Here is a 24,166-nt window from a genome sequence, read left to right on the forward strand (position 1 = left end):
CCATTAGTGGCGTAGCTGTTTACACGTGACCACCGGGCTTTGCTCGAAGCGGGTGATATCACAGCTTGACAAGGATGCTCACTTCGTTCCCGCTCGACGGTGGGGGCGCAAACATTCGCTTCGCTCACGGACATCAGCCGAGGGCGTGACCATCACGCACTCCCACACTTCAGTTTCGTATTCCAGAGAGTGACCGAAGTTCGTTACATCGCAGAAATTACTAGAGCTTCCATCTTGCGCGTTGTGGAACCGTTTGTGGACGCTTTCAAAAGACGCGATTCAAAGTGTTGCATTAAAATCAATCGCACGACTCCTTCGGTTCAGACTGTGATTTAGCACTTTTCTTCTATGAATGCCTGTGTGGGAATACGACGTCAAGAATCTCGGTCAAACACCCGCCGATGTTTCTTAGTGGGTACGGCGTTGGCGCTGCCAAGCACGAGGTCGCGGGATCAAATAGCGGTCGCTGCGATCGCATAGAAAATGGGGGAGGTGGAAGTGGAGGATGGGTGGGGGGGGGGGGGGGTAAGCAACAACGCCCGTGTACAGTGCATTTCGGCGCACATACCACTATGAGGTGCTTCATAATGAGATCATGGTTTTGGCAAGCAGAACCACGGAATTTGATTTAATAGTTCTCGACATAAAAGCAAAAAAATAAAATAAAATAAATTATGGGGTTTCACGTGCCAAAACCACTTTATGATTATGAGGCACGCCGTAGTGGAGGACTCCCCAAATTTCCACCACCTGGGGTTCCTTATCGTGCACCTAAATCTAAGTACACGGATGTTTTCGCATTTCGCCCCCGTCTAAATGCGGCCGCCGTGGCCGGGATTCGAACGCGCGACGTCGTGCTCAGCATCCTAACACCATAGCCACTGAGCAATAAAAGCACAACAGGCTGGTTTACTCTTTCCCCGAATTAATCAGTCAAAAGTGAACTGCAGCAGATCAGCGGTGACATTCGAGACACTGTCGTATTCCGCCACATGGTCGGATTCGTCGTCTCGTCGGTTTTCTCATTGGCCCGGACGGGTTTGACACGGCCTCTCCGATTGGCTCAAAAAAAATCTGGCCACCACAGAATTCGAAAAAAAAAATTGTGACAGAACGTGACAACGTCCAGAATGGCACGTCAGTGCTGATGAAAGTAAAAAAAAAAAAAAAAAAACAGCAAGCAGCCAGGTATACAGCTCGACCACTCATGAACGGCCCAGCACGTCCGGGGCTGTGTCAAACATCAATCCCGGGGCTTTTTCAACAGCCAATACCGCCGACGGAGCATGCAGACGGTAACGCCGCATTTTCTTTTTTTCTTCTTTCACTGGTAATATAAGTAGGGAGCTCTGCGTTCGGGGTGGTACGCGCGCGAACGTTTGATGAAGATAAGGAGTGCGCGAGCACGTTAATTAAAAGAACCGGGTCGCGCCACCGAGCGTGCGCGTTCTTATCACGCCCTTCCTCTAACACCGCGCCGCTCTCGAAAGCTTTCTTGCTTTGGATTCTGAAATAAGGTCTCTGAAGTGGGCGCCGCGGGTTCATATAGCGACGCTGTGCACGAAGTTGTGCAAGGGCGCTTAACAGATGTCATCACTTGGAGTGTAAGCTGCGCCGCGGGAGTTCTAGTTGGAAAAAAAAGAAGAAAAAGGAAGTTGCGGAGTTTCTGAGAGGCGTATAAGGAGACATACCTCGGACCACCTTCGTGCATCTATATTAATAAACGGCTTCGTGCGCGGAGCGGGTCTTCGACAATTAGTTTAATTAAGCCGGCGCCGTCCCTTCATTAATTATTAACAAGAATGCGCCGAGTGACCAAAAGGGAGACGAGAGCAATCGTATGGACTCAAATTCTTTGAGACTCCTTTTTGAGGCCTGTAAGAATATCGTTTAGTTTCTTAACTGAAGCTAGGATCAGCGTTATACTGCTTTAGGACTTATGTCATTCTTTATGACGTCACTTTATGAGTTCCTTGAAGTTGAAGCAGACGCGGTAAGAGGAGGTAAGATTGCCAAACTTTATGCTTTTGCAGCAAATATCGCGAGAACAGCGCAGCTGTCGTGCGGCATAGCGAAATGCGAAATGCATGGCAGTCGAAACGGCTTCGGGTATTTTATTAACGCGCTCGTGACAATGCGGGTGACGGGTTAAGCAGGACTTAAACGCGAATTTGGTCGGAGGCGCCTGTGCTATTCATTGACGTTCTACTAACTCTGCGAGACGTATTGAAATGCGCGTGAACGACTATTCTGTGGTTATTTACGGCGTGCTTACTGGGAGATTACGCTGAATACAGTGAAACACTGAGGGAATTACCTGGTGTGTTGCCTGCACGTTTTTATTTACTTTCGTTTCACATGTTCATAATCATCATCATTATCGTCATCGTATTTATGCCCGCTGCTGGAGAGAGAGAGAGAGAGAGAGAGAGATAGAGCGAAAGAGAGAGAGAGAGAAACTTTATTCAGAGAAAGAGAGAAGGGGTTCTCGTGGGGAAGGAGAAAAGGCTAGCGCTATTTTCTGCAACCCATGCGGGAGCACGGCTCAGCGCCATCAGGGTGGAGGGGATGGGGTTAAAAGAGAGAGAGGGTAGGAGGGAGAAAGGTAGAGAAGAGCATGAGAGCGTAATGGGTGGTCCCCTCAGTCCAGGAATCCAGCGGTCTTAGCTGCACTTCTCGCTCGGGTCAACCAGGTTAAGCTGGTCCGTAGAGTCGGAGCTGGACAACGTTGCCTCCCATTGACGCGCGGTGGGGTGTGTTACGGGTGTGAAGTCTGGTGTGCTTGCGCAACAGATGACTCTCCCAGCGACCTCCACTTACCTCTGTCATTTTGCCGGCTGAAATCACCCCATGCCTGCAAATATGCTAATATTATCGCACTTATAGTTCTGAGCCGTTCCCGAGCACGTTTCCTTTCTTTTCGAGCCCATTCTGTAGCTCTAACCGACCACCGCTTATCTGCCCTACGTATCCTACGGCCTGCCTAGCTCCGTTTCTTTTTCTTGTTGTCAGTTACAATATCGGCTATCCCCAGTTGCTTTTCAGTTCACGCGTTCATTAACTTTAAAAGCTCTGCGGTGAGGCAGAAAAAGAGTGAGCGAGATGGAGAATAAAAAAGATAACGTGCGCAAAGAAACGATGTGACACCTGATTACTTATTATTGGTGCGACAGAGGCAACAGAAAGTTGCAGGCATTTCGTTCGCTGACGGTTATCAGCTTGAGCGATCCAGGCGACACCTTTCGTTTAAGAAGTCGGCGTAGAACGGCAGCAGCTTCCTGCTGAAAAAAAAAAAAAAAAAAAAAAAAATGTCACCTTGTTTTTTTTTTGTTGCTGTTTGCCCGTACAAAATCAGCTTCCCGGCATAGACTATATTTGTCATGAGAGTAATACACTTGTGGTTCGCGTCCCTTGGGAGACGTTGATGCGCTCAAAAAAATTACACGAATGAAAGGCAGACGGGCGAGTTAGAACGGGACTTGCGTTTCTGCATAGCACCACTTGCGTGTCTAGAAGCCCACCTGCCATGTTTGTACCCGTCTCACCCAAGTCGCACCAATTGCAAACAAACCACAAATACAACCTGATATCCTCTACCTCATTTCCACGCTGCGCAAGGCCGTCTTTCACACGAAAACCGGCTTTTCTTTGACGTGAGTCGAACGTCATCCCCCACACGACACCCGCAAGGTCGAAAAAAAAAAAAAACCAACTCCGAAACTTCGGCGACACTGACGCTAACGCGACTTGACACATCTGACGTCAGGGATATATTTAGCCGTACAGCCACCCCTGCAAGCTACAGGTCGAACCCCCGCGAAGTCCACGCTTTGAAAAGGTCGTTGTTCTGACCTCATGGTTTTCTCGTTATTGCTGGCCACTCGCCCGACGTTTTCCAGGGTGCCTGTCCCGTGCGGATGTCGCTGGGATTATCCGACCGGCAAAAGCAGGGTTGCGAAAAAAAAGCGTCGCGTTTCTCACGCAAGCTGTAGCGCAACGATGTCGCAAACGAAGCGTGTCTGACGTTTAGCCGCAGGGTTCAAAGTATGCGCTCGATCCCGTTCGCAACCGAAGGCAGTTTGATGTTTCGACATCATTGAAGTTCTGTGTTGCTGATGTTTTCGGGGTTGTCCACGTGTTCCACCGGTTGTCCTGGGTAAATTGTGTCGTGATCTGTGGGATTCTAAGGTTTATCTTCACCGAAAACTAATTTTTGACAATGCGGAGAAGCAAAAAAAAAAAAAGGAAAGAAAACCTATTTCTTCGGCGACGCATTACTGGCGCTGGTGGACTTTAATTATTGGGAGATATTCGATGACCAAACATGCAAAATTCACTAATTACCGTTATTACTATAATGAACCATTATATTATGCAAAAGAAAACTGTATTTCACAGCCTCCAGTGTCCGGTAGGTAGGATGAACTGGAGCATCGGATGGAGTGGCTAAGTGCTTGCTCCCTGCTATTCCTGGTATGTACCTCCTACAAGAGTTGAGACGCTATGAGCAATGGACACAGTACCGGCAACAAGTTAATAGGCCTATAATTCTTCAATTCTTTAACGCGTTCTATTAAGAATCAGCATGATATTTGGAATTCTTCCAAACTCTCAGGTAGACTTGATGTCTTGAGACGGTGCGAGTAAAGGGTCACAAAGCTTTTCAGCAACAAAACGCCTTCAATTTTTGATCAAACCGACTATTATTTCATCCTCTCCCATCGCCCTTCTCCTGGACATACCTTGCTAAGTCCTTCTAATATCATTGTTAGTCCCACATATATTTTGTACATCGTGTTCCTCGCTACACCTCCAATCACCCGCCGTGGTTGCTCAGTGGCTATGGTGTTGGGCTGCTGAGCACGAGGTCGCGGGATCGAATCCCGGTCACGGCGGCCGTATTTCGATGGGGGCGAAATGCGAGAACACCCGTGTACTTAGATTTAGGTACACGTTAAAGAACCCCAGGTGGCCGAAATTTCTGGAGTCCTCCACTACGGCGTGCCCCATAATGAGAAGGTGGTTTTGCCACGTAACACCCCATAATTTAATTTAATTTACACTTCCAGTCAAGGGTACGTCGCTGCTTTGGGTACTACACGGACAGTTCAGTCAGTGCAGAGTTCCTGTGCTGCCTTTACTGTGCCACAGAAATTTCTGAATGCATTGGCGTGCTAATCTTTTCACTGTGTACATATCGGCATTTCCCAATGCAAGTTTCTTCTGCCGAAGTAATGTATATTTCTATTCAGAACACTTCTAATAATTTATCGCAGCTTCACACACTCAAACATCACGTATGAGAAAACAGCGTACGGCATAGGTTGCCATGCAATTCTAAGCCCTATTGAAGTTTAGCCCGAAATGTACGTTTGGGCGCAGCAGCGGTGCCGCATAAGTACGACTCTGAGAAGTGCGCACTCTACCGTATACTCGTCCACTTGAAGTACCCTGATGACCGTCGCCTCGCAACGCTGACGCGAAAATTACTGCGCAAGATCGACCGCTGCCAGTCTCTTTGAGGGTGCGCCAATGAAAGAGAACAACAATTTCAGCTGTGTTAGTAAGTTATCTTTCTGCAATACCAAAAATAATGGCCGCTAGAATAATGTATAATCTACTATGCATATACGGCATGGATAAGCATGCATCATACTTATACATGATTATATACGGAACAACACGACGACGCCGACGGCGAAAAGTTGTATGGAGTGTTCATATAATTGGTATCGCGATAAAACGCCACTCTTGCCGTCAGAAGAGGCTCGGTGAGCCAGCAAAGACGCAGAAAAGAGAGACGACTGTCTCGAAGTTCTCGCCGCGGCTCCTTGTGACGTCACAAATTTCGACCACGTCTTTTCGCGGAGGGGGACGGTCCAGTGAATTGTTTATGAGTTAAGATGGACTACACCGTATCACAAAGGAAAAGGAGTCAGAGACTGGAAATAGGAAGTTTCGATAACCTTTATTGCCTCCAAGAGAGCTCCCATGTGCACGGAAATTTTAAAATCGTGACGTGCTGGGGTTACGGCGCGAAGTTAAACAAAATCTAACTTTAAACGTCTGTTTCCCATCTGATAGTCAATCTATATTACCGCGACATTAACGCTAATACAGTTCTGAAAGAATAGTTGATCAGTCAAAACAGACTATGGGTGTGCCCCCTGATTACGGTGCCAGTTTAACAAACCAGTCATCATTGTACCAGTTCGATCACCACTAGCCACCACGGCATAAGCAGCGTGGCTGCGGGGACCACGCTGTTTATCGTGTGGAAAGCGGAAGTCGTATCCACTGTCACACTGCAAACAGCGCAAGCCGGAAGCATATGGAAGATTGCGCCGCGCTATATCGCATATGCTTATCACGCTGAATTCGTTAGCGGGCCCGCGGTCAGCTTTTCTCGCGGCGTTGCCTTTATTGTGCAGACAGTGAGGATTCTTCTCGCGGAAGATATTGCGTGGGCGAGTGCACCACTTATGTGGCGTGCGTAAAGACTACCAGAGAACGCGCGCTTTCCCTCGACTCGTGGCACGAGGCATCATCGTGACACATATTGCATTCTCCGTTATTGGCTTACCTCGCTTCCTGCTGCAAAGAAATCCCGTTGGGAGCGGGTTTCCACACTCGTTCTTGTATGCGGCTGTATGAGCGGGAACGTTTATTCCTTTGTTGCGGTTGAAGGTGACGTGCTTTGAAACTAGCAAAAGAACAACGATGAGCAAACTTTAGCGATTCCTTTGGCTCAGAACTCATTCACAACAGAGAGGGGTTAGCGTGTCCGTTTGCGTAATTACAGTTATACATTTTTTGCGAGTAAGTGCCTTAGGGGTTGGAGATCGGATCTGTGGTGGAGAAGGTTTGCTTTCTTTTGCTCTGCGGCAACGGTGCAGCCGAGGATGACTAAATCGCCTCAGTTGATGGCACGGTGACGACGACTGCCGTTTGAGTTCTGATGTTTTACAACCACAGAATCATTTTGAGGTACGCTGTAATGAGGGACGCCGGTATGATTTCTACTACCTGGGGTTATTTGATGTGCACCTAAATCTAAGTGCACGAGCGTTTTTTTTTGTGTGTTCCGCCTCCTTCGAGACGCGGCCACCACGGCCGTGAGCGAATCCGCGACATCGTGGTCAGCGGCGCCATGCCATGGACCCTGTGTCATCGCGGAAGATGAGGATGACTGTCGACGAAACGGAACGGTTAAGACGGACAGACGAAGAGACGTAGTGAAACAGGTTTAGCCGCTGTCGCCGTAGAGCATAAGAACAACCAGATTCTAGGAACGAAAAAAAGAAAAGCGCAAGAAACGGGACAAAGAAAAGAGCATCATGTGCCAACCAGTTCAACAGGGAACTTTCCCGAGAGAGAGAGCAACCAACATTTGATGCAAGAAAGCAGTAACGATGTGTGCAAAACTTAGGTTGGTTAGGTTGCCTCGTCGGACAGTATAGAAAGGTCAAAGGTTCTGTCCAAAAGCTTGCGAAATCGCCCAAATAAAAGTTAAAAAAATTTTTTTTGATTGTACACCGATTCATGAGGTTCGAGAACAATGGTGCGAAAAGCACTTTTGTTTACGGTAAAGCCACCTGACTGCAGCGCGTACAGGAGCAGACTGCAAACTGTGAAGCGCTGCCGTATGGAGCAAATAATGCGGCTCCTTGAAATAATCACGCATGATAATGAATTACAACTCAACAAAATGTCCCCAAAAAGGAAACAGAAAACTAAGAAGGAACAGAACATATGTTTACATGGTGTCCCAGCTAAGGTTAGCCAAGCCTTCAACGAAAGAAAGATATTAAAAAACACCAATACAAGATTACGATTTTAAAACCTAAAGTGTTCGGTTATCAAAGCCCTGACGACCAAACACCGTAATTTTTATAGTTATACCTTGCACCATGTTTTAGAGTATTTTTTTTCAAGTTAAACCACCTGGTCAACGTTAGCTGGGACACAGAATGTGGGCAACAGCTGCATTATTGACGGAGTAATTAAGGACGTCCGATGCTTTAATAGAAACTTCGCCAGGGAAAATGCAAAATGTGAGTGATTTTAATTTATAAGAAACACCACACAAAAATGCGGAAAACACACTGCCATGCTGCTTATTCAAAAGGCTTGCCTTTGACGGAACAATAAAGATACACGTTAGGTTAGGCTGCGTTCGTAAATTTCGGCACTGCAACAGCAAAACGGCTACTGTTACAAGGAAATGGGGCTTGGAGGCTTCGTGGGTCAGTAAAAAATAAACAAATAGCGAAGTCTACTAGGATCTAGTTAATTATTCACCAGTAAAACAAGATTAGACTGCATTCCAGCGCCACCGGTAACTCGACACAGCAGGTTTTTCGGAACTCTTGCTTCGACACAATGGCGTCGTGCTGACAATTCAGTGCTGAGATGTTGGGCGCGGAATTGAAAGAAGGAATATTTGAACTGTATTGTCTATACTAGTGAGCAGAAGTTTCTCGACAATGAATATACGGCAGAGTTTGGAACGTATCTAATGTTTTAGACTTACTTTATTCCGGTGTCAATTTTTAGTATCTCTTTAGGTAATGTCTGTTCGGTATGACGAGCAACGTTTATTCGCACAGAGAAGCATACTGTTATTCTCTGGAAACTTTCTGAACGTGAACCTTAACTTTGCATAAAGAATAATACCCCGAAGATATTGCGAAGCTCCTAAATTTGCACAGGCGAGCCGCTGACTGTAACAGAAACACAAGCAAATATTCACACGGACAATAGCTCCTTCATGAATAGACGAATGAAAGTAGGTCGGAGCATAGCCATCAACCATTCTTCTTTCTGTTGTGCTTTTGAACCTCACTGAACCCTGCATTTATGTTTACATCACATCATCAAGTTTTCACGGTGTTCGCCGCTGGGAAGACAAATTAAGAAAAGAATGAAGAAAAAAAAGTTGAAAAATAAAATGAACGCGACAGAGGTGATGCAAAAATGTCAGACGTTGAAACGATAGCGCATGCATGCGAGCTACAGGCTGAACCAGCTACACGAACTTCAAGTTCTTCACCGGTCGCTTTATACTTTCGAACTTTTCAGCAGCCTGATAACGCTGGGCGTTAAATATGCATAAGGCCACGGTGAAAAAGAAAGAAAGAAATAAAGGAATAGAACGCACAAGTGGAAAATTATAGCTCTTGTGTTGAGCTTCTAAAAACTTGCGGGCAAATAAAGAGACGCCGAACCACCAACGCGTAATTCTTTCTGTATACTATACATGTAAAGTGCATTGTGATATGTGGTAGCTTGAATTAACAAAACTTTGCGTCTTTGTTTCCTTTCCCGCAGCAGTTCAAGCGAAGTCAATCAACCACAGCCGGGTGGAAGATGGATAGTGCAGTTCTTAATGAACCGTCTTTTTCTCTCTTTTTTTTCTTTTAACTGTTACCCGCGCCAATGGCACCGCATTACGGTAATTGCCCCGAGGGAAGCACGAACGAAAAGACTACCTAATCCAGTATATATATATATATATATGTATATATATTAAGTTCGCGCGCGAAGAAACAAGAAGAGAACATCTCGCGGCGCTTTTGTCGTTTACAGAGCGTGTCCAGTTGACCGAAGGGATTAATAACAAAAAGAGATCTGAAGGCCTCTAAACCTCCACTTTAACAGAAAAGAAATAATGACGGATAAACCCGCGCTCTAGTTTGTCGAGTCCTGCGTTGCGCAGTGCTTGGTTATAGAAGGTTAGTGTTTTGCCATCGTGGCCAGGGACGTTGGGTCGCCGCCGTCGCTGTCTGCTGTCACAGTCGAGTGCGGCTCTACCGGAGGCGGTGCGGCTCGTACAGGGCGAAATTATTACGCCGTTCCTGACATACATTTCGTTATTGCCGGTGCTGGAGGAAGGTTAGCATGAGCGTAACAAGCAAAATCAGCATGTTTCTTACCTTGGCTGTCTTAAGCACAAAGAACGTGCAAAGTGAATTTATCGCAACATCAATCAATCAATCAATCAATCAATCAATCAATCAATCAATCAATCAATCAATCAATCAATCAATCAATCAATCAATCAATCAATCAATCAATCAATCAATCAATCAATCAATCAATCGAATGCTGCAGGCATCTGTAGGCAGCGCATCTTTGTTGGACACCTTGGTAAGGAGAGATACATTAACAAGAAAGCAATATCAGTTGGGTGCAAGACATTGTATGTCGGCTAAAATTGCTGTGCACTAGCTAGGTGAAAGAGAAGCAAGAAAGCGCGTGGTAAGTAACGCGCACGAAGAACTTAAAACATGTCCATGTGCAAAAGGAACGGCCAACGGCTGCGGTTTTTCGAAGTGGAATTTCATTTCATTTAGCAAAGCTGCCGTCGGGTTTTCTATTGGAGCCTGCTATTCAGGTATACGACTACACTGTTATTGCCAAATATGGTATACAAGTGCAGACAAGTTGCAGATACCCAGCAATATGGGAACTTGATGTAATCAACATTGGCCCAACAAGTAACGTTTCAGGCTCCAGCCTAGGGCATTCGTTGTTCGACTCCTACCAATCAGTGAATTGTTTCTGTGCCGTCCCTAAAGCGCACACAGTTCGACAAATGGTAAGCGTATGTTACTTTATTTTTGGGCCCAGAGTCACACTGAAATAATCACCAAGCTTGATGCAAAACGCAGAATTTGCCTCTTCGCATTCCAGATTCCAGCTCGAGCCAAGAAAAAAGAAATTATGCAGGTTTGAGGACGTCATGCAATGGAGAAAAATACTTAGGAGTGTATTGCGAGTGACAGGGACACGTTGAAACGTGGACTTGTCCATCGTTTACTGGTTCGCGCTTTTCACTGTGCAACGAATGTTACCGCTTCACGCGGGACGCGCCCGCATGTACCGAAAGTTTCTCGAACGTTATCGATGGTTTTGTTGTCACCGAAGCTTGTGTTATCTGATTGCATGTTCGACGCGAATTGTGCAGAACTTTCAGGAAGACACGCGGGCACCACCGTTTACTTTAGATCATTCGATGAATCGGGCATAAAAACCGACGCGCTTGACCGGCAGACCAGATTTCGACGATCGCCGACCGTGTTCGTCGCTATCGCTGTGCTTTGAGGACAACTTGCTTTTGTGGGCACAGATTCACCAATAAAAGTTAGTTTCGTCATTCACAGATTTGCCGCGGCATTATTGCCATCACTACTACGTGACAATATGCGCAAAAGAAATCATCATCATACTTAGGAATAAAAAAAAAACGATGCGGAGAAAATGCTGGACTGAGGTAAAGTTAAGAAAGGTGCTGCTGGTAAATCGTTGAAAATAAAAAGCCTTCTTCCTTTTGTGGTGAAGACAGACCAAATAAAGTCGTAACTGCTTGCCCAAGAAAGTAGTGTGCTTCAATGGACACATGACCTGGGTCAAAGCACAAAGTGCGAATATTTTGATATTTCATGGTCATTTCTTCTCTTTGTGCGCTCTTCAATTGTAAAGACAGTAGGCTGTTCCCACTGTTAGTGGACTAACTTTTCTTCGTGGTCATTTTAAGTACGTTTTATTGATTGCACGCGATAACCCTACAGCCGTGTTTCCGTGATATGGGACCCTATAACATAACAGTATTCTAATATGTTTTTATTCCAATCTCCTGACGTCAAACTTACGTAACCGCCGACGCAAGCGTTGGGCGGTGACCCGCAGGTTTGTCTGAACAGACCAATCAAACGCTCTCCTCGTTCATAGGAGGTCACTTATGTTTGCTTTAAAAACGAATAACATTGCCTACATTAAGTGGCTTGTCTTATCTAACAGGGTGACAAGGGGAGAGGAGCACGCTCAAATGGAGAAGATGCGACGGGGCCGAGCGAGTGCAATGAAAATCGTTAACCGAATCAAGCGGATGGTGGCGGCGCCTGCGATTGGTCCGGTTGCCCTTACTTGGCTTGAGGTGGCTGGTCGAAAATCGTGGCAGCATGCAACGGAAGGTTAAGAATGCCGCTAAAACGGACCCTCAGCAAACAAGAGTTGGCAGAGCGAGGTCATAAACGTGCCGAAAGTGCTCGAAAACGTTACACAGCCACGCAAAAAGTTTTATTACATGCAAACCCTCAGCAAACAAGAGTTGGCAGAGCGAGGTCATAAACGTGCCGAAAGTGCTCGAAAACGTTACACAGCCACGCAAAAAGATTTATTACATGCAAATATGCTCTCCGGCAGGTGCGAGTAGCCAGTGCCTGAGCTATCGGCGGCAGCCACATTTTATTCTTTTCGGAACGTGGCAGCCTGCCGCTATTAAGAAAAAAATTCAGTCTTGTTCGGCGTATTAATGCATCTTTAACGCATACACGTCACTTTGACGCATGAGTTTTCGCGGTTTTGTGACGTCGCGTGACAGGCAGGCGAAGTGGGTTCAGCCCGAAAACTTTTGACCAATAGCCGAGGTTTAATGGCGAAAAGGCGTCGAATCAGAAATAAATTTTCTTTTGTTCGGTCCAATCAGGCATAATCTGAGTGTACCGTCGGGGAGCTATCGCAGCCTGCTTGACATCGTATGACTGACAGGCAAAGGGGCGGTGGTCCAACAATATTTTTGAGCATTTGAGGAGGCCTGACTGCAGAATTGGAATAGAAAAGTTTGGAATAGCTTTACATTATAGCGCCCATGCTCACCTTTTTTCCCTTCATTTGTTGGCTGTACAGGCATAACGATCGCATTCTTGGCAGGTTTTACAAGTGACTGAACTCATTTTGTGCTGCTACACTATGTGAATATGAATATCTGGTGTTTTATTTTTTCGGGGAGGGGGGGATGGAAATTAGCGCTTTACGAAGTTTTCCCGCGGTCTAAACCGACAGTGCGTGCACGTAGAGCAGATAGTTACTCCGTGTTATGCAGTAACACCAATTTATTATGCTTTGGAGTGGTTAAGCTCAGTCGAAAAAATACCAACAATTGCTGGTCTAAACCAAAATCATTCGCCTTGCCAGGGGAAAAGGCTTGGGTTTGTCAGAGATCCTGATAAAAGGTCCCGCACCCAGACTACGTACTTCCCACGAAGCCTACCTAACATTTCGGTCATTCGAAGCGCGTCGTAGTGTTCCCGTTGGCACGATATGTTTGCTTCATACGATGGTCACTTCACTAAAATCTACCCGTGAGTTCACCTCAGTCTTCACACGCTCAGGGAGAAAGAATCGCTCTTACACAAACACATCGCCTCATGTTTTTCCCCGTCAAACGAAGAGGAGCAACAACTTTCGCCCGCAGAAAATCCTGCTAGCACGAACTTAAAAAGACGCCGCTTTTCTCTTCTCCCTCGTTTAGCCTTCGCTGGCGCACCTCGGGAGCCAAAAGCACGGCCCGGGACCTCGCAACCCGAAAGAAACGCACGCGCGTGGAACAAGGTAGGCGAGATGGAACTAAACTAGATTAAAAAAAAAGACGAAGTCAACACACGCCACCCGCAACGCACGTCCCGATTTTACCTGCCGGCTGGGTTGTTTGTCACCGGTCTGCCAAGCTGCTCGGGCGAGGGTTTTCCCCCCCTTTGGGATAAGCTCTGTAGCAACGCCACGCTGCGAGCAGCGAAGCCTGACTTCCAGGGGGATACCGCAACGGAAAGAAAGAAAGAAAGAAAGAAAGAAAGAAAGAAAGAAAGAAAGAAAGAAAGAAAGAAAGAAGGAAGGAAGGAAAGAAAGAAAGGAAATGTGGAAGGGGGGATAAATTGGAGTGGCGAGAAAGGGAAGCGAGGGAGAGGGGGGGAACAAAGTTTCTTTTTTGTTTGTGGGGAGAAACGGGACTAAACGACAAATGGTGAAGCGGCCTTCCCGGGGCCAGCTTCCCCGGCCGGTGAAACAGAGGTGCCGTGTCGCGGCCGGGATCAGTCACGGAAAGCCAGTGTAAACGTGCTGACCACAACCGTGGGCATTCGGGAAAGTCATTGCTGCTTTGCGTGACGGTGTGCGCGGTTTCGGCGTGCGGATTGACGGGTGTGCTCTTGGTATTTGCGGAGACGGTTTCGGGTGATTTGTTTGTTGATTTGCTTACAACCCCATTGCGTATGCTCGCCTCCGCTCCGAACGTCGTCTCTCCTGGGTTTACGCGAAGAAGCGGATTACGCGCCAACTTCCGGTTTGGTGTCGCAGCGCCGTTCTCTATGGATTCCGCGACCCGCACCGCAATCATATAGTACCATGTCAGTGCCAGTGTGTTTTGGTGATTAGTACAGTTCTAAACAGAAAGTTAAGCGTTGCTGTCACAATCATTTTCTAATGACAACTTCTCGACTGCACTCGATTGTCTTTATCTGTCATTTTAATTAACAGAAATTGCTGCGTGGCTGGATATATTAATTAGAGTGCAACCTTTCTCTTTCTTTTGTCTCTGTGAAAATCATTCTGCACTTTCCCCCAACCTCCCGCAATGCCGTTGAAGTAACTCGTTATTACGAGTCCGAACTTTCGGCTTGACTTGGTCAATCTCTTTCCCAATTGCTTCCGATTTCCGTTGGCCGTACACAGCCTCCTGCATAGTTGCCCGTGCGCGTCGGATTTCTTGAAGCTCGCTTCCGTGCTCGCACGCTTGTTCTTTTTCTGATCGTTTAATTGCTAGTTCCGCCGCACGTAGCTAGTCTTCACCTTTACGCCAGTTCTTGTTTGTCCACGTTACGACGACCAGGGACGCGTGCCGCATCCGGTTCGAATACCGTATCCGCTGCCGGTTTGTTTTTTTGTCTTTCGGGTCAGACAGCTCCCTTCATTTCCGGTTTCTCTTACTTGTCACTACAGCGGAAAGAGTTTCCGCCCTCTTACCATTCTTTGTATTTTTTTTATTATCTCGCCTCACTCCGCTCGCAAAGAAACGTAAGCAAACAAAGAACTAGGTCAGCATTCTCACGAGCACGTGCTACCATATAGCGGAAGTAATAGCGTCGGGTTACCCTAACGTTTTTTTTTTTGTTTTTTTTTTCCATATTCTCGCCAAAACACGCGACGATAGCCTTTATATCCGGCTCGAGGAGGAGCGAAGACGGGACGAAGCCTTTGCTCCACTTCTCATTGGAGGCCTAAATTGGACGCTTCCGGTTCCAGCTTCCAGCCTCCTTCCTAACATTTTTTTTTTGTTCTCGTGCCTTCTCGCTTCCTCTCGAATTGGTGACGAGGGCCAGCGAAAAAGAAAACATTTTTGTGCGCAAACAACTGCCACTGGTCTAGAGAAAAGCGCGAGTCTGCCTTCATACGCAAATAGAAGAAAGACAAAAGAAAAAGAATTCATAGACGAAAGCTGTGGACGGAGGAGACCAAGGCGTGCGAGTGGCGGAAGTATTTGCTTGCCGTCTCGTCGTCGCCTTCACTGCCTCCGGTATGGCGCGAGCAAATATTGGAGTAGCACTCCCGTGAAAAAAGTTTTTCCTGGCTCCCTATAACATTCGGCCCGCTGGACGTGGACAGAACGCGAAAGGAGGAAGTTAGGGAAAGACGCCGCGAGGAAGTGGAGGAGAAGGTGGTGGGTTTCTTCGTCGTGTTCGTGGAGCTTGACGATAGATTTTTCTCACTGCAATATTCAGGGAGCACTGTTGTGAATACCTTGCACGTGCACTCACCCTCCTCTCCTCTACTGCTACTGCCGTGTCATACTTGATTGTCATATTTGATTGGCACAAAGCCCACTGCTTACTAAAATTATTAGGAATAGATACAAAGGTTGGACGGTTTAGGAATCTATGCAGAACGTTTCTAGGCGCTCGTAAAAGGAAAGCCAGTGTATGATTTTCATATGTCGCTGTAAGTTCGCGGGTGCACAAACGAAACGCAGTTCTTTTCATAGAGCAGGGGTCACGAGAACAGCCATAGAAAGAGTTCTAGTGACCAACGCGCAACGTCTCCAAAGTCAGTGATAGATCGTAGTTGAGCCACTATAAGAAAATCAGACGAAGAGGGACAGAGAAAATGGAAGAAGCTCTGAAATCGATTTAAGAGAGATGACATCCGGAGTTCTTGTTGTTACGGTCGTGTTCGTCCCTCAAAACCGTTGACTAGAGCCGTGGGGGTCCTGCCTCGAAGCCCGACGGATGAGGCGGATCGGGATTATGCGAGAGTCTTCTGAGTCCGACGACCATTTCGGCGTGACCCCAACGGGCAGCCGAGCCTCCCGACGGGTTTAGGCCGAAACGGGGAATTTAGCGACATCCCCGCGACCGAATTCAGTCTGAAGCTTTCGTCAGAAAAAGACGATATCCCAGGAAAGGTTGGCCCTTTGATGAGAGGAAAAACTCGGAGGATAAATGCCGGGGGACTGTAGGCGAGTGATTTTACCAAAAGCTTGCTGCATCGACAGAAATGATTCCATTTCTTTTTTCCGGGAAAGACTGGACCGTGGCTAAGTCCTTGAAACGTCGGTAGATCATTTGTTTCGCGTTCAGAAAATTTATTTTGGTGGTCTACTCAATACGAGTAAACTGGGGCCTCCCTTTTAGGAGTCAAAGAACTTTGCTCTGTGCTCCTTACCTTTTATTGACGTGGGACTTTGTGTCGACTAAGTGCGCCGTGCGACGTGGACTAAGTGCGCGGATGCCCCCGATAATCACTCCAGAAACGCTGCAAGAGACCTAAGAGGACACTCGAAGCGTTGCTTCTCTGCTTCGCACTCCACTATTCTATATCACCCTCTTCGTAACCAACCTGCGCCGGCGGCGTAGAATCACCTGAATATCGCGAGAACCGGGAGTTTCAGTATACTTTCGAGACGATGGTACGGAAAGTTTTGCGCCATGTACACTTCGATTGGGCTTACGCGTGACCGCAGTCTTCAGCAAGCAACATCTTGACGTGCAACGGAGTGGCACAGACGCAACTGTGGAGTGCGGTGTGATGACCACTGTGTGGTTCGGGCCACGACGAGGGTGAGGTGATGTTCTCACCGCAACTTCACCGTGAGCGCCGCTGAGTCGTCAGCGATGAAACCGAAGAACAACTACGCGTCGGCAACGAAAGCACCCGCGAAATCCGTCGTCCTTGGAGAACTTCCCATCGCCTTTTTGAGCATCGTGAGTGTCCGCCCATTTCTGGCTTCTCCTCTGAATTATTTAGTCTCTCTACGTTAGCGCGGCTTTTCGGGACGATTGAAAATGTTTGGGAACAAAATAGTTAACCCTCCTGGTCAAGTGGTTTGGAAATGTTCCAAACACTCCGGCACGTCATAGTCAAATATCACAATTAAACGTAGCATGAGCGGAAAGCCGAAGTTCTGTATTTGTATTATGTACAGCACACTTGTCAACTTACAAGCATATATATATATATATATATATATATATATATATATATATATATATATATATATATATATATATATGAAGGGGAGCACGACGATAAAGGGCGACAACTTGCAGCTCTCGATTGTTCAACGCGCAAGTGAATTCTGCGGTATTTTATTTCGTTTTATTTTATTATAGTATGTTTCTTAAGGTGACTTTCACAGCTCTTCATCTAATTGTTTAACTGTATTAGGAGTGCTGGGTGGACCATGGTGCAAGAGTATGCAAGCGGCAGTGTAGAGAGGACTGGGCTTTGCATAAGCCAAGCACTTTCCATTTGGCTGGGACAAATTTTAATTACACGAATTTAAGGAGTGATGAAGTGCTGTTAAAGAAACTATATTTTCTTGAATTTTTCGATAAAGAGGTTGCTTACTAGCAAATAAAATGAAAGCCCAACTTCAATTCATGTTTAAAATTTCGCCCTGAAACCTGCACAGTACGTCATCGTGGCGTCACAAACTGCAATGTCTCTTTTCGTATTCGGGCACGGAGGAAGGGGAAAAACTGAGGAGAAGCCTTACCCCCCTCCACGCGCTAGGAAAAAAACGTGTGGAGGAAGTCACGTGGCATTTTTCACGGTAGCGGCCACGTTGTCGGTGCACAACGGCGGTTTTGTGTGCACAACGGCGGGGCGGAACACGTGTTCACAGGTGTTCCGCCCCGCAGGTCGCTACCGTGGCAAAGGCATCGTCTTTGCAGGATTGCGTTAGACTCCGTGTTTCGTTCCCCTGCGTTATCTAGGCCGTCGCCTCGAGGCTGTTGTGGCCAGGTGGGACTGGAAAAAGCAAAAAGCGTGAAACTCGCGCGCATTCAACGCCGTACATCACATACCGTCCGGGGATATATATGCCGTCTTCGGCGAATCAATGCTAGCCTGTCATCACAGACTGAAACCACTGAGCTTCAGAATATGTACGATAAACGCCTCGCAGGCCAGTGACAGCTGTGCAGCATGCCGGCTTTTGAATGTGGACGGTGCATTTGTGGCGCGCAAAACAGCCATGTGAAAGAATAGAAAAAGAAGCGGCTGCTATAAGTAAGTAATTTCAGTCTTGCCGCAGATGCATTATCTGTGCGCTCGAGGAACGCGGGAAAGTGAAGGTTGGGCGGACGCGGTGCAAGAGCGAACGAGGCTCAGCAGAGGAACGCACGCCTGCGCGCACATCAAACGGCTGATGGTGGCACGTAGGCCCGGTTAACGCGGTAGCCGCACGCATAGCCCTTACTGTTAGGCACCGCGCGGAGGATACCACATAATTTTAATAATAATATTTGGTGTTTTACGTGCCAAAACCACTTTCTGATTATGAGGCACGCCGTAGTGGAGGACTCCGGAAATTTTGACCACCTGGGGTTCTTTAACGTGCACCTAAATCTAAGCACACGGGTGTTTTCGCATTTCGCCACCATCGAAATGCGGCCGCCGTGGCCGGGATTCGATCCCGCGACCTCGTGCTCAGCAGCCCAACACCATAGCCACTGAGCAACCACGGCGGGTTACCACATAATTTTGTTGCCCTGAAGCTTCCCTTACCGTGAGAACAATATACGTCGTCCGTGCATCTAAACGCGTAACAACGTTCTCCTCTGCTGGCCTCTTCGTCGACGCGCTGTGGCTAGTCACATCTTCGCGATGTGCGGCCACCCGAAAGTTGTTCGATAAGGCAAAGTAATTACCATAAGGCCACGACCTGCACCAACCGTTTGTTCTCATGAACTGCCGGTCATAGCCTGTGCATTCTTGCAGTACAGTGCGAATGCACAGATTTATTTTCAGAAAAAAGAACCGGCAAATGTAGCGGGGGACCGGCCCGACAGTCCAACCTGTGGAGTTCATTATGAACTTCTTTTGACGCCAGAGCACAATACTCGCGCGGAACGGACTTAGGCAGTGGTATCTCTATGGTACCCACCGCGATTGGATCCGTTGGTCGCATCAATGCGGCACGCGCAGGTACGCCAGCCCGGCTTGGTTGCGCGCCGAAGGCGAGAAATGTAAACAAAAGAAGAGAATCTGCCCCGGCAACATGGCGGAGTATAGCCAACGTACGGCGTCACAAAGAGTGACGTCAGGGCTTCTCCTAGCATGTTTTCCTACGTCCATGTATTGGGGCCTCCTGTGACTCCAGTAAAAGTTCTGGAAACAATAATTTCAGTCTTCGGCTCCTTTAGAATGCAACAGTCCATCGCTACCAATAATAAAAAAAGAAAACAGTAAGAACCTGTCCAAGCAGGCGTCACTAAAATCCATAACGTTACGTCACGGCGAGAAGGTGCGGGGAAATTTAAGGCGGCTGCGCCACCCCCCCTCCGCTATTGGGGAGTATTCACCTGACGCCATGTACGCCATTTTGTTGCCCTATTCCCAGCTTCCACTGTGCCACTGCAGATAAACGGATCGAGATAAAGCGCATATTTTTTCACCATTTTGGTTGTACGAAAGTGTAGCGGTCTCGATGAGGTCAATTCATAACCTATATCCCATCTTTTCTGGCTTACCAAGCTACCTCTCCACGAGAGTACGGCCTTTTCGTTATCGTACAACCGTAATTTACTAATAGAGCTTAACATATTTATCTTTTTTAGTGGCCCTCTAGAAGAACAATTCCCGTCGACGCCTGGTGAAGGGCGACTTAAATGCGACAAACTTAATTCAAACCTTTATATAAATTTTCTATCGAGAATGCGCCACGGTCCCGAGCCATGGCGGCGGGTAATATTGGAGTCAATCCCAAGGTAGCGTTTCCCCTTGAAATCAGCGGTTGCGTCGTTCCCAACGTAAGTAAGAAGCTGAACGTGACTAAACTAAGGCTTTCGACATTGATCGATGACGCTTCTTAGTGGACCTTACGGCGGCTTCTGCAGCAGAAACTTTCTATCCCATAGGGCACCATCATTGCGAGCAGCCTGTTTCTAAAGGAGGCTCCAGATGGTCTGAATTTATATCCGATGTGCTCGTCGGGCCTTTATCCATAGCTACAGGTTATTGCGAAGGAGCCGGGAAGATGGAATGCAATATTGCCGCAAGCAATATGTGCCAGGAACGGCTTCAGAAATGGTTCATTCATGAAATATTGGGCTTTCTTAAAATTCATCAGGAAGACGTTGCTTTCAAAGTGGCTTTTTTCTTTCAAAATTTTTTTTCACTTTTCATTTCAAATGGTGCCTTTAAACTACACAGGGAAATGTGCTTTTCTGTCGGCAAAGAATACGATATCCAATCCATCCTGCGGTTTGGAATTGAGAATGCCAGAAGGCAGGGAGAAAATCAATGAAGGAATAGAGTAAAAAATTTGTACTTATGAGCGGTACCCCTAAATGTGCAACGTGCACAGGCTAAGGTGCCGCAGGCAGTGCTATCTATGTTGCAACCGTAAACACTATGAGTATGTGACCCAATCAATCAACCAATCAATCAATCAATCAATCAATCAATCAATCAATCAATCAATCAATCAATCAATCAATCAATCAATCAATCACTCAATCAATCACTCAATCAATCAATCAATCAATCAATCAATCAATCAATCAATCAATCAATGAACGAATGAATGAGTGAATCCTGGTTTAGTTTTTAAAGAAAATGCAGGAAGCAGTTTTTAATGTAGTTTTTAATCTAAGTTATTAATGCAGGAATCCACAGACGGTGCTATTACGTATTTGTTTCTTATGAGACGTTCGCTTGCACTCAGAGGATACACCAAATAAAAACAAGTGGAAGGACACGCTTTGGACGATTTGCTGCTTTTTGGACGGGTTGGGAATTCATATACTGTAAATATGTCATATGGCATGGTTGTTCCCTACACAAACAAAAACAAGTTCTGGAGCGCACTTCCGTCGTAATAAACTTGAGTTGTTAGGGCACTCCCGCATGTGTCGTTTCATACCTCACTAACAATTTGTTCTAGCCCGTTCCCGCACAACCAGTCTGACTTAACACGTAGAGATTGCACGGCCGTAGGTGCTGTTAGTAGGGGCACTGGGATGGAAAAGAGATTCGTGGGATCGTTCTCCGGATAAAAAAGAAAGAAGAAACCAGCGGCTACTTCGCGGTAAATGTGAAAGAAATGCGTTAGCATTAGGCGCACCTCTTTAAGGTTAAGGATCTATGATTTACACCGAGTTCACCCCATTTCATTGTGTTATTCATATACAAGTCTTTCTACACTTTGGCACTTTTAGTGCCAACGGATTTGTAATTATGTCGGTAAGCCTTGATAACAATTATTAGCCGACGTGTAGCTAGTGAACGCACGGATTATTTGGCAGTGTTGGCTTAGAGCTATGGCACGTAGAAAAAACAATTGGTGGACGCTCAAGCCTCGACTTCAAAAGTGGAACGCGAAAGAATTCACAGATTCCTGACTGCTTCTCACGCTTTCCGGCAACTGCAGCTTATGTAACTTTAATGTTTTCTTAGAAACGCTGGCGGTTAACGCTATGCACGAAGGTGAGCTTTCTGGTTCTTTTTTTTGTTTCCCCCCACGGCGGCCACCGCCACTGGCGCGGATGCCTGGAGGCGAGCGCCATCAATATGGTGTTGCAAGGAACCGAGCGCAGTGCGCCGCTCCTACTAAGAAAGACCTCAAACGGCAGCTGAAGAAGGGGTTTGGGTTTCCGCGTAACAGAATTATGTTTTCTCGTATATTCAAATTACAGTCCGACGCTATCATGTCTGCAGGTCGTGTGTTAGTCGCACTTTGCGAATTTTCTGACCCAATTTACTTTGACAAATTCAATTAGTTAAGTAACGCCTATGCTGGACGCGGAGGGCCTGTGTGGTTGGGGATGAATATTCTATGACGGACAACGCCACTGACGCCGACACCGAATTTTCTGCGACCACGGGACCCTTAACGCTTTCGCGTTAAAAAAAAAAACTGAGGAAAAGCAAGAAAATTGAAAGTGATAGCAAGGTATAGCTATGCGCACAACACTCATGCCGGCTGTGGAAGCCAGCACGCCACTCTGGCTCCGACAGAGCCAATTGAGCGTGCGTCAACGTGTGTCCACTTGGTTTCATTACTTTGGAGCCGACCTCACTTCGCGTCTCTGGAGGCCTTCTAATCATCCATGCGCTGGCCGCACATTCGCTATCGATAGCAGGACAGCACGGTGACGGCAGCGGAGACGGCTCAAATGCGCTCCGAGGGCCCACATAAGTTCTATCGTATTAAAAATAGAGAAAAAAAAATTCACATTTACTTTAGTATATGGTATACACCAATGAAGGTGAAGCCGCGCGCTCTAGATGCATTCATTAAATTACTTAACATTCTCATTCGAATGCGTTGCTACTTCTTGTTGTTTTCTCCCACCAAAGGTCGTGGGTTCGTCTGCTTTAATTGACGCTACCTTAATTAAGTGTACCTTAATTAACTCTGCCTAATTAACACTATAGGTCGTGGGTTGGACTTCCACATAAAGTAGAAGTTCCGACTCCCACCCAAGGTCCTGGATTCGAGTGCCTGAATTACCCCTATCCTAATTGCCTTTGCCTTTTTTTTTACAAGGTGAGCGGCATCGAAGCCAGCTGTGGCAGACGATGAACGCGAGAGCAGTGGCACAAGCGCGTGTCTGCACGAAGCGTGCTCCCATGACTTCCAGACCATCGGGGAAATGCGCCACTTAAGGCTTTCGCCTTAAAGAAGAGGGCGAAGATCCACTGTGTTCTTTCCGGCGCTGAACTCATTTCCTGCTGTGGAAGAAGTCTCTAACCGGAATGTTTTGAACAGCACTTTTCCACGCGCGACTGTACAGCCTCTTGTGGCCTCCGAAATACATGCACACGCGTCACCATTATCAGAGTGTGTGTGGGGCGCGAGCTCTTACACAAGTTGCCGAGCGCGTACGTGGCGCGATGGCGCATTGGTTGGCGCGTCCCGCTTCGATGTGTACATTGCCGTGGAGTCATGAGCTCGAATTGCGGTAAAGGGCAACGTGTTATCTCGAGTATGCATTTGGATGCCCCACGCACGTTCTGACGACGTTTATTTCCATCCCCTCATTTGTTGAACTAATGAAGTAGTTGTGTATAACACGCTCTTGTATTAACAAGCCTGCGTGTTTCAGAGATATTCACGAGGCGACTGCATGTGTACAGACATAACATGTTGATTTATTGTTTGATTACGCAGGACAGAGATGTGCTCACTGGCGTTGATTCGTGGCTCAGAGATATACCGTTGTATATAAGCTGAGTGACCAAGGCCTGAACTGTCTGCAGCGCGAGCATGTTGTGACGGTGACGAGCAAAGTTTTGCTTTTGTCGCTTTCCACTATGGTGTCTCCGTGTGGAGACTCAACGTACTTCAGAATGGTTCGACTATTTACGAGAAGAAGAAAAAGAAAAGGAAGAATGCATCCTAACACCGCGATGAATGAAGACATAACTTTCCGCTAACGAAGAAAGGTTCAACCAAGGGTCGATGCTAAAAAGGGCAATGTTGACTTACTTGGTGGTTGAAAACATTCAATGATGAAATGTTGAATATAACTTTCAATTTTGTCTTTTTGGTTCATGCTGATTATTCGGTCACTTCGTATTTCAGTTGCATCGAATTTAACGCGCAACTATGTCGACATTGTCTTCTTAATCGTCGACACTTAGAGGACCCTTTCTTTTTTGAATACGACGCCATGATGGTGTTTTTAGGCAATATAGGTGCTAATTACGCCCTTACCGTTAATTTTACCTTTTCGGTGACTGATTCTCACTTCTTGTGGGCAATGCCGAAGCTGCCTTCCAGACACAATTGCCTCGCGCAAGCGCTGCTTCATCCAAGTGAACTCGCCCAACTTCCCAAAAGTGTGCCATGCGGTAGGCTTTACCTCGATCTGCATCTTTTTGC

General features: G+C 46.8%; 1 protein-coding gene across 2 annotated transcripts in view; it reads left to right on the forward strand.

Moving 5' to 3' along the window:
• Positions 1-24,166, forward strand: part of LOC142560330 (uncharacterized) — a 123,266-nt gene that overhangs the window by 25,262 nt on the left and 73,838 nt on the right. Inside the window, exon 1 of one of the 2 annotated variants that reach the window (XM_075672332.1) lies at positions 14,228-17,036. The exons of the other annotated variant lie outside the window; for it this stretch is intronic. Coding sequence (XP_075528447.1) covers positions 16,947-17,036 — 90 coding nt within the window. The 5' untranslated portion in view covers positions 14,228-16,946. Of the gene's footprint in view, positions 1-14,227; positions 17,037-24,166 lie in introns of those variants that run through there. 2 annotated transcript variants of the gene reach the window in all.

The sequence above is a fragment of the Dermacentor variabilis genome, chromosome 10, assembly GCF_050947875.1.
Source record: "Dermacentor variabilis isolate Ectoservices chromosome 10, ASM5094787v1, whole genome shotgun sequence".
In the NCBI taxonomy this organism is placed as follows: domain Eukaryota; kingdom Metazoa; phylum Arthropoda; class Arachnida; order Ixodida; family Ixodidae; genus Dermacentor; species Dermacentor variabilis.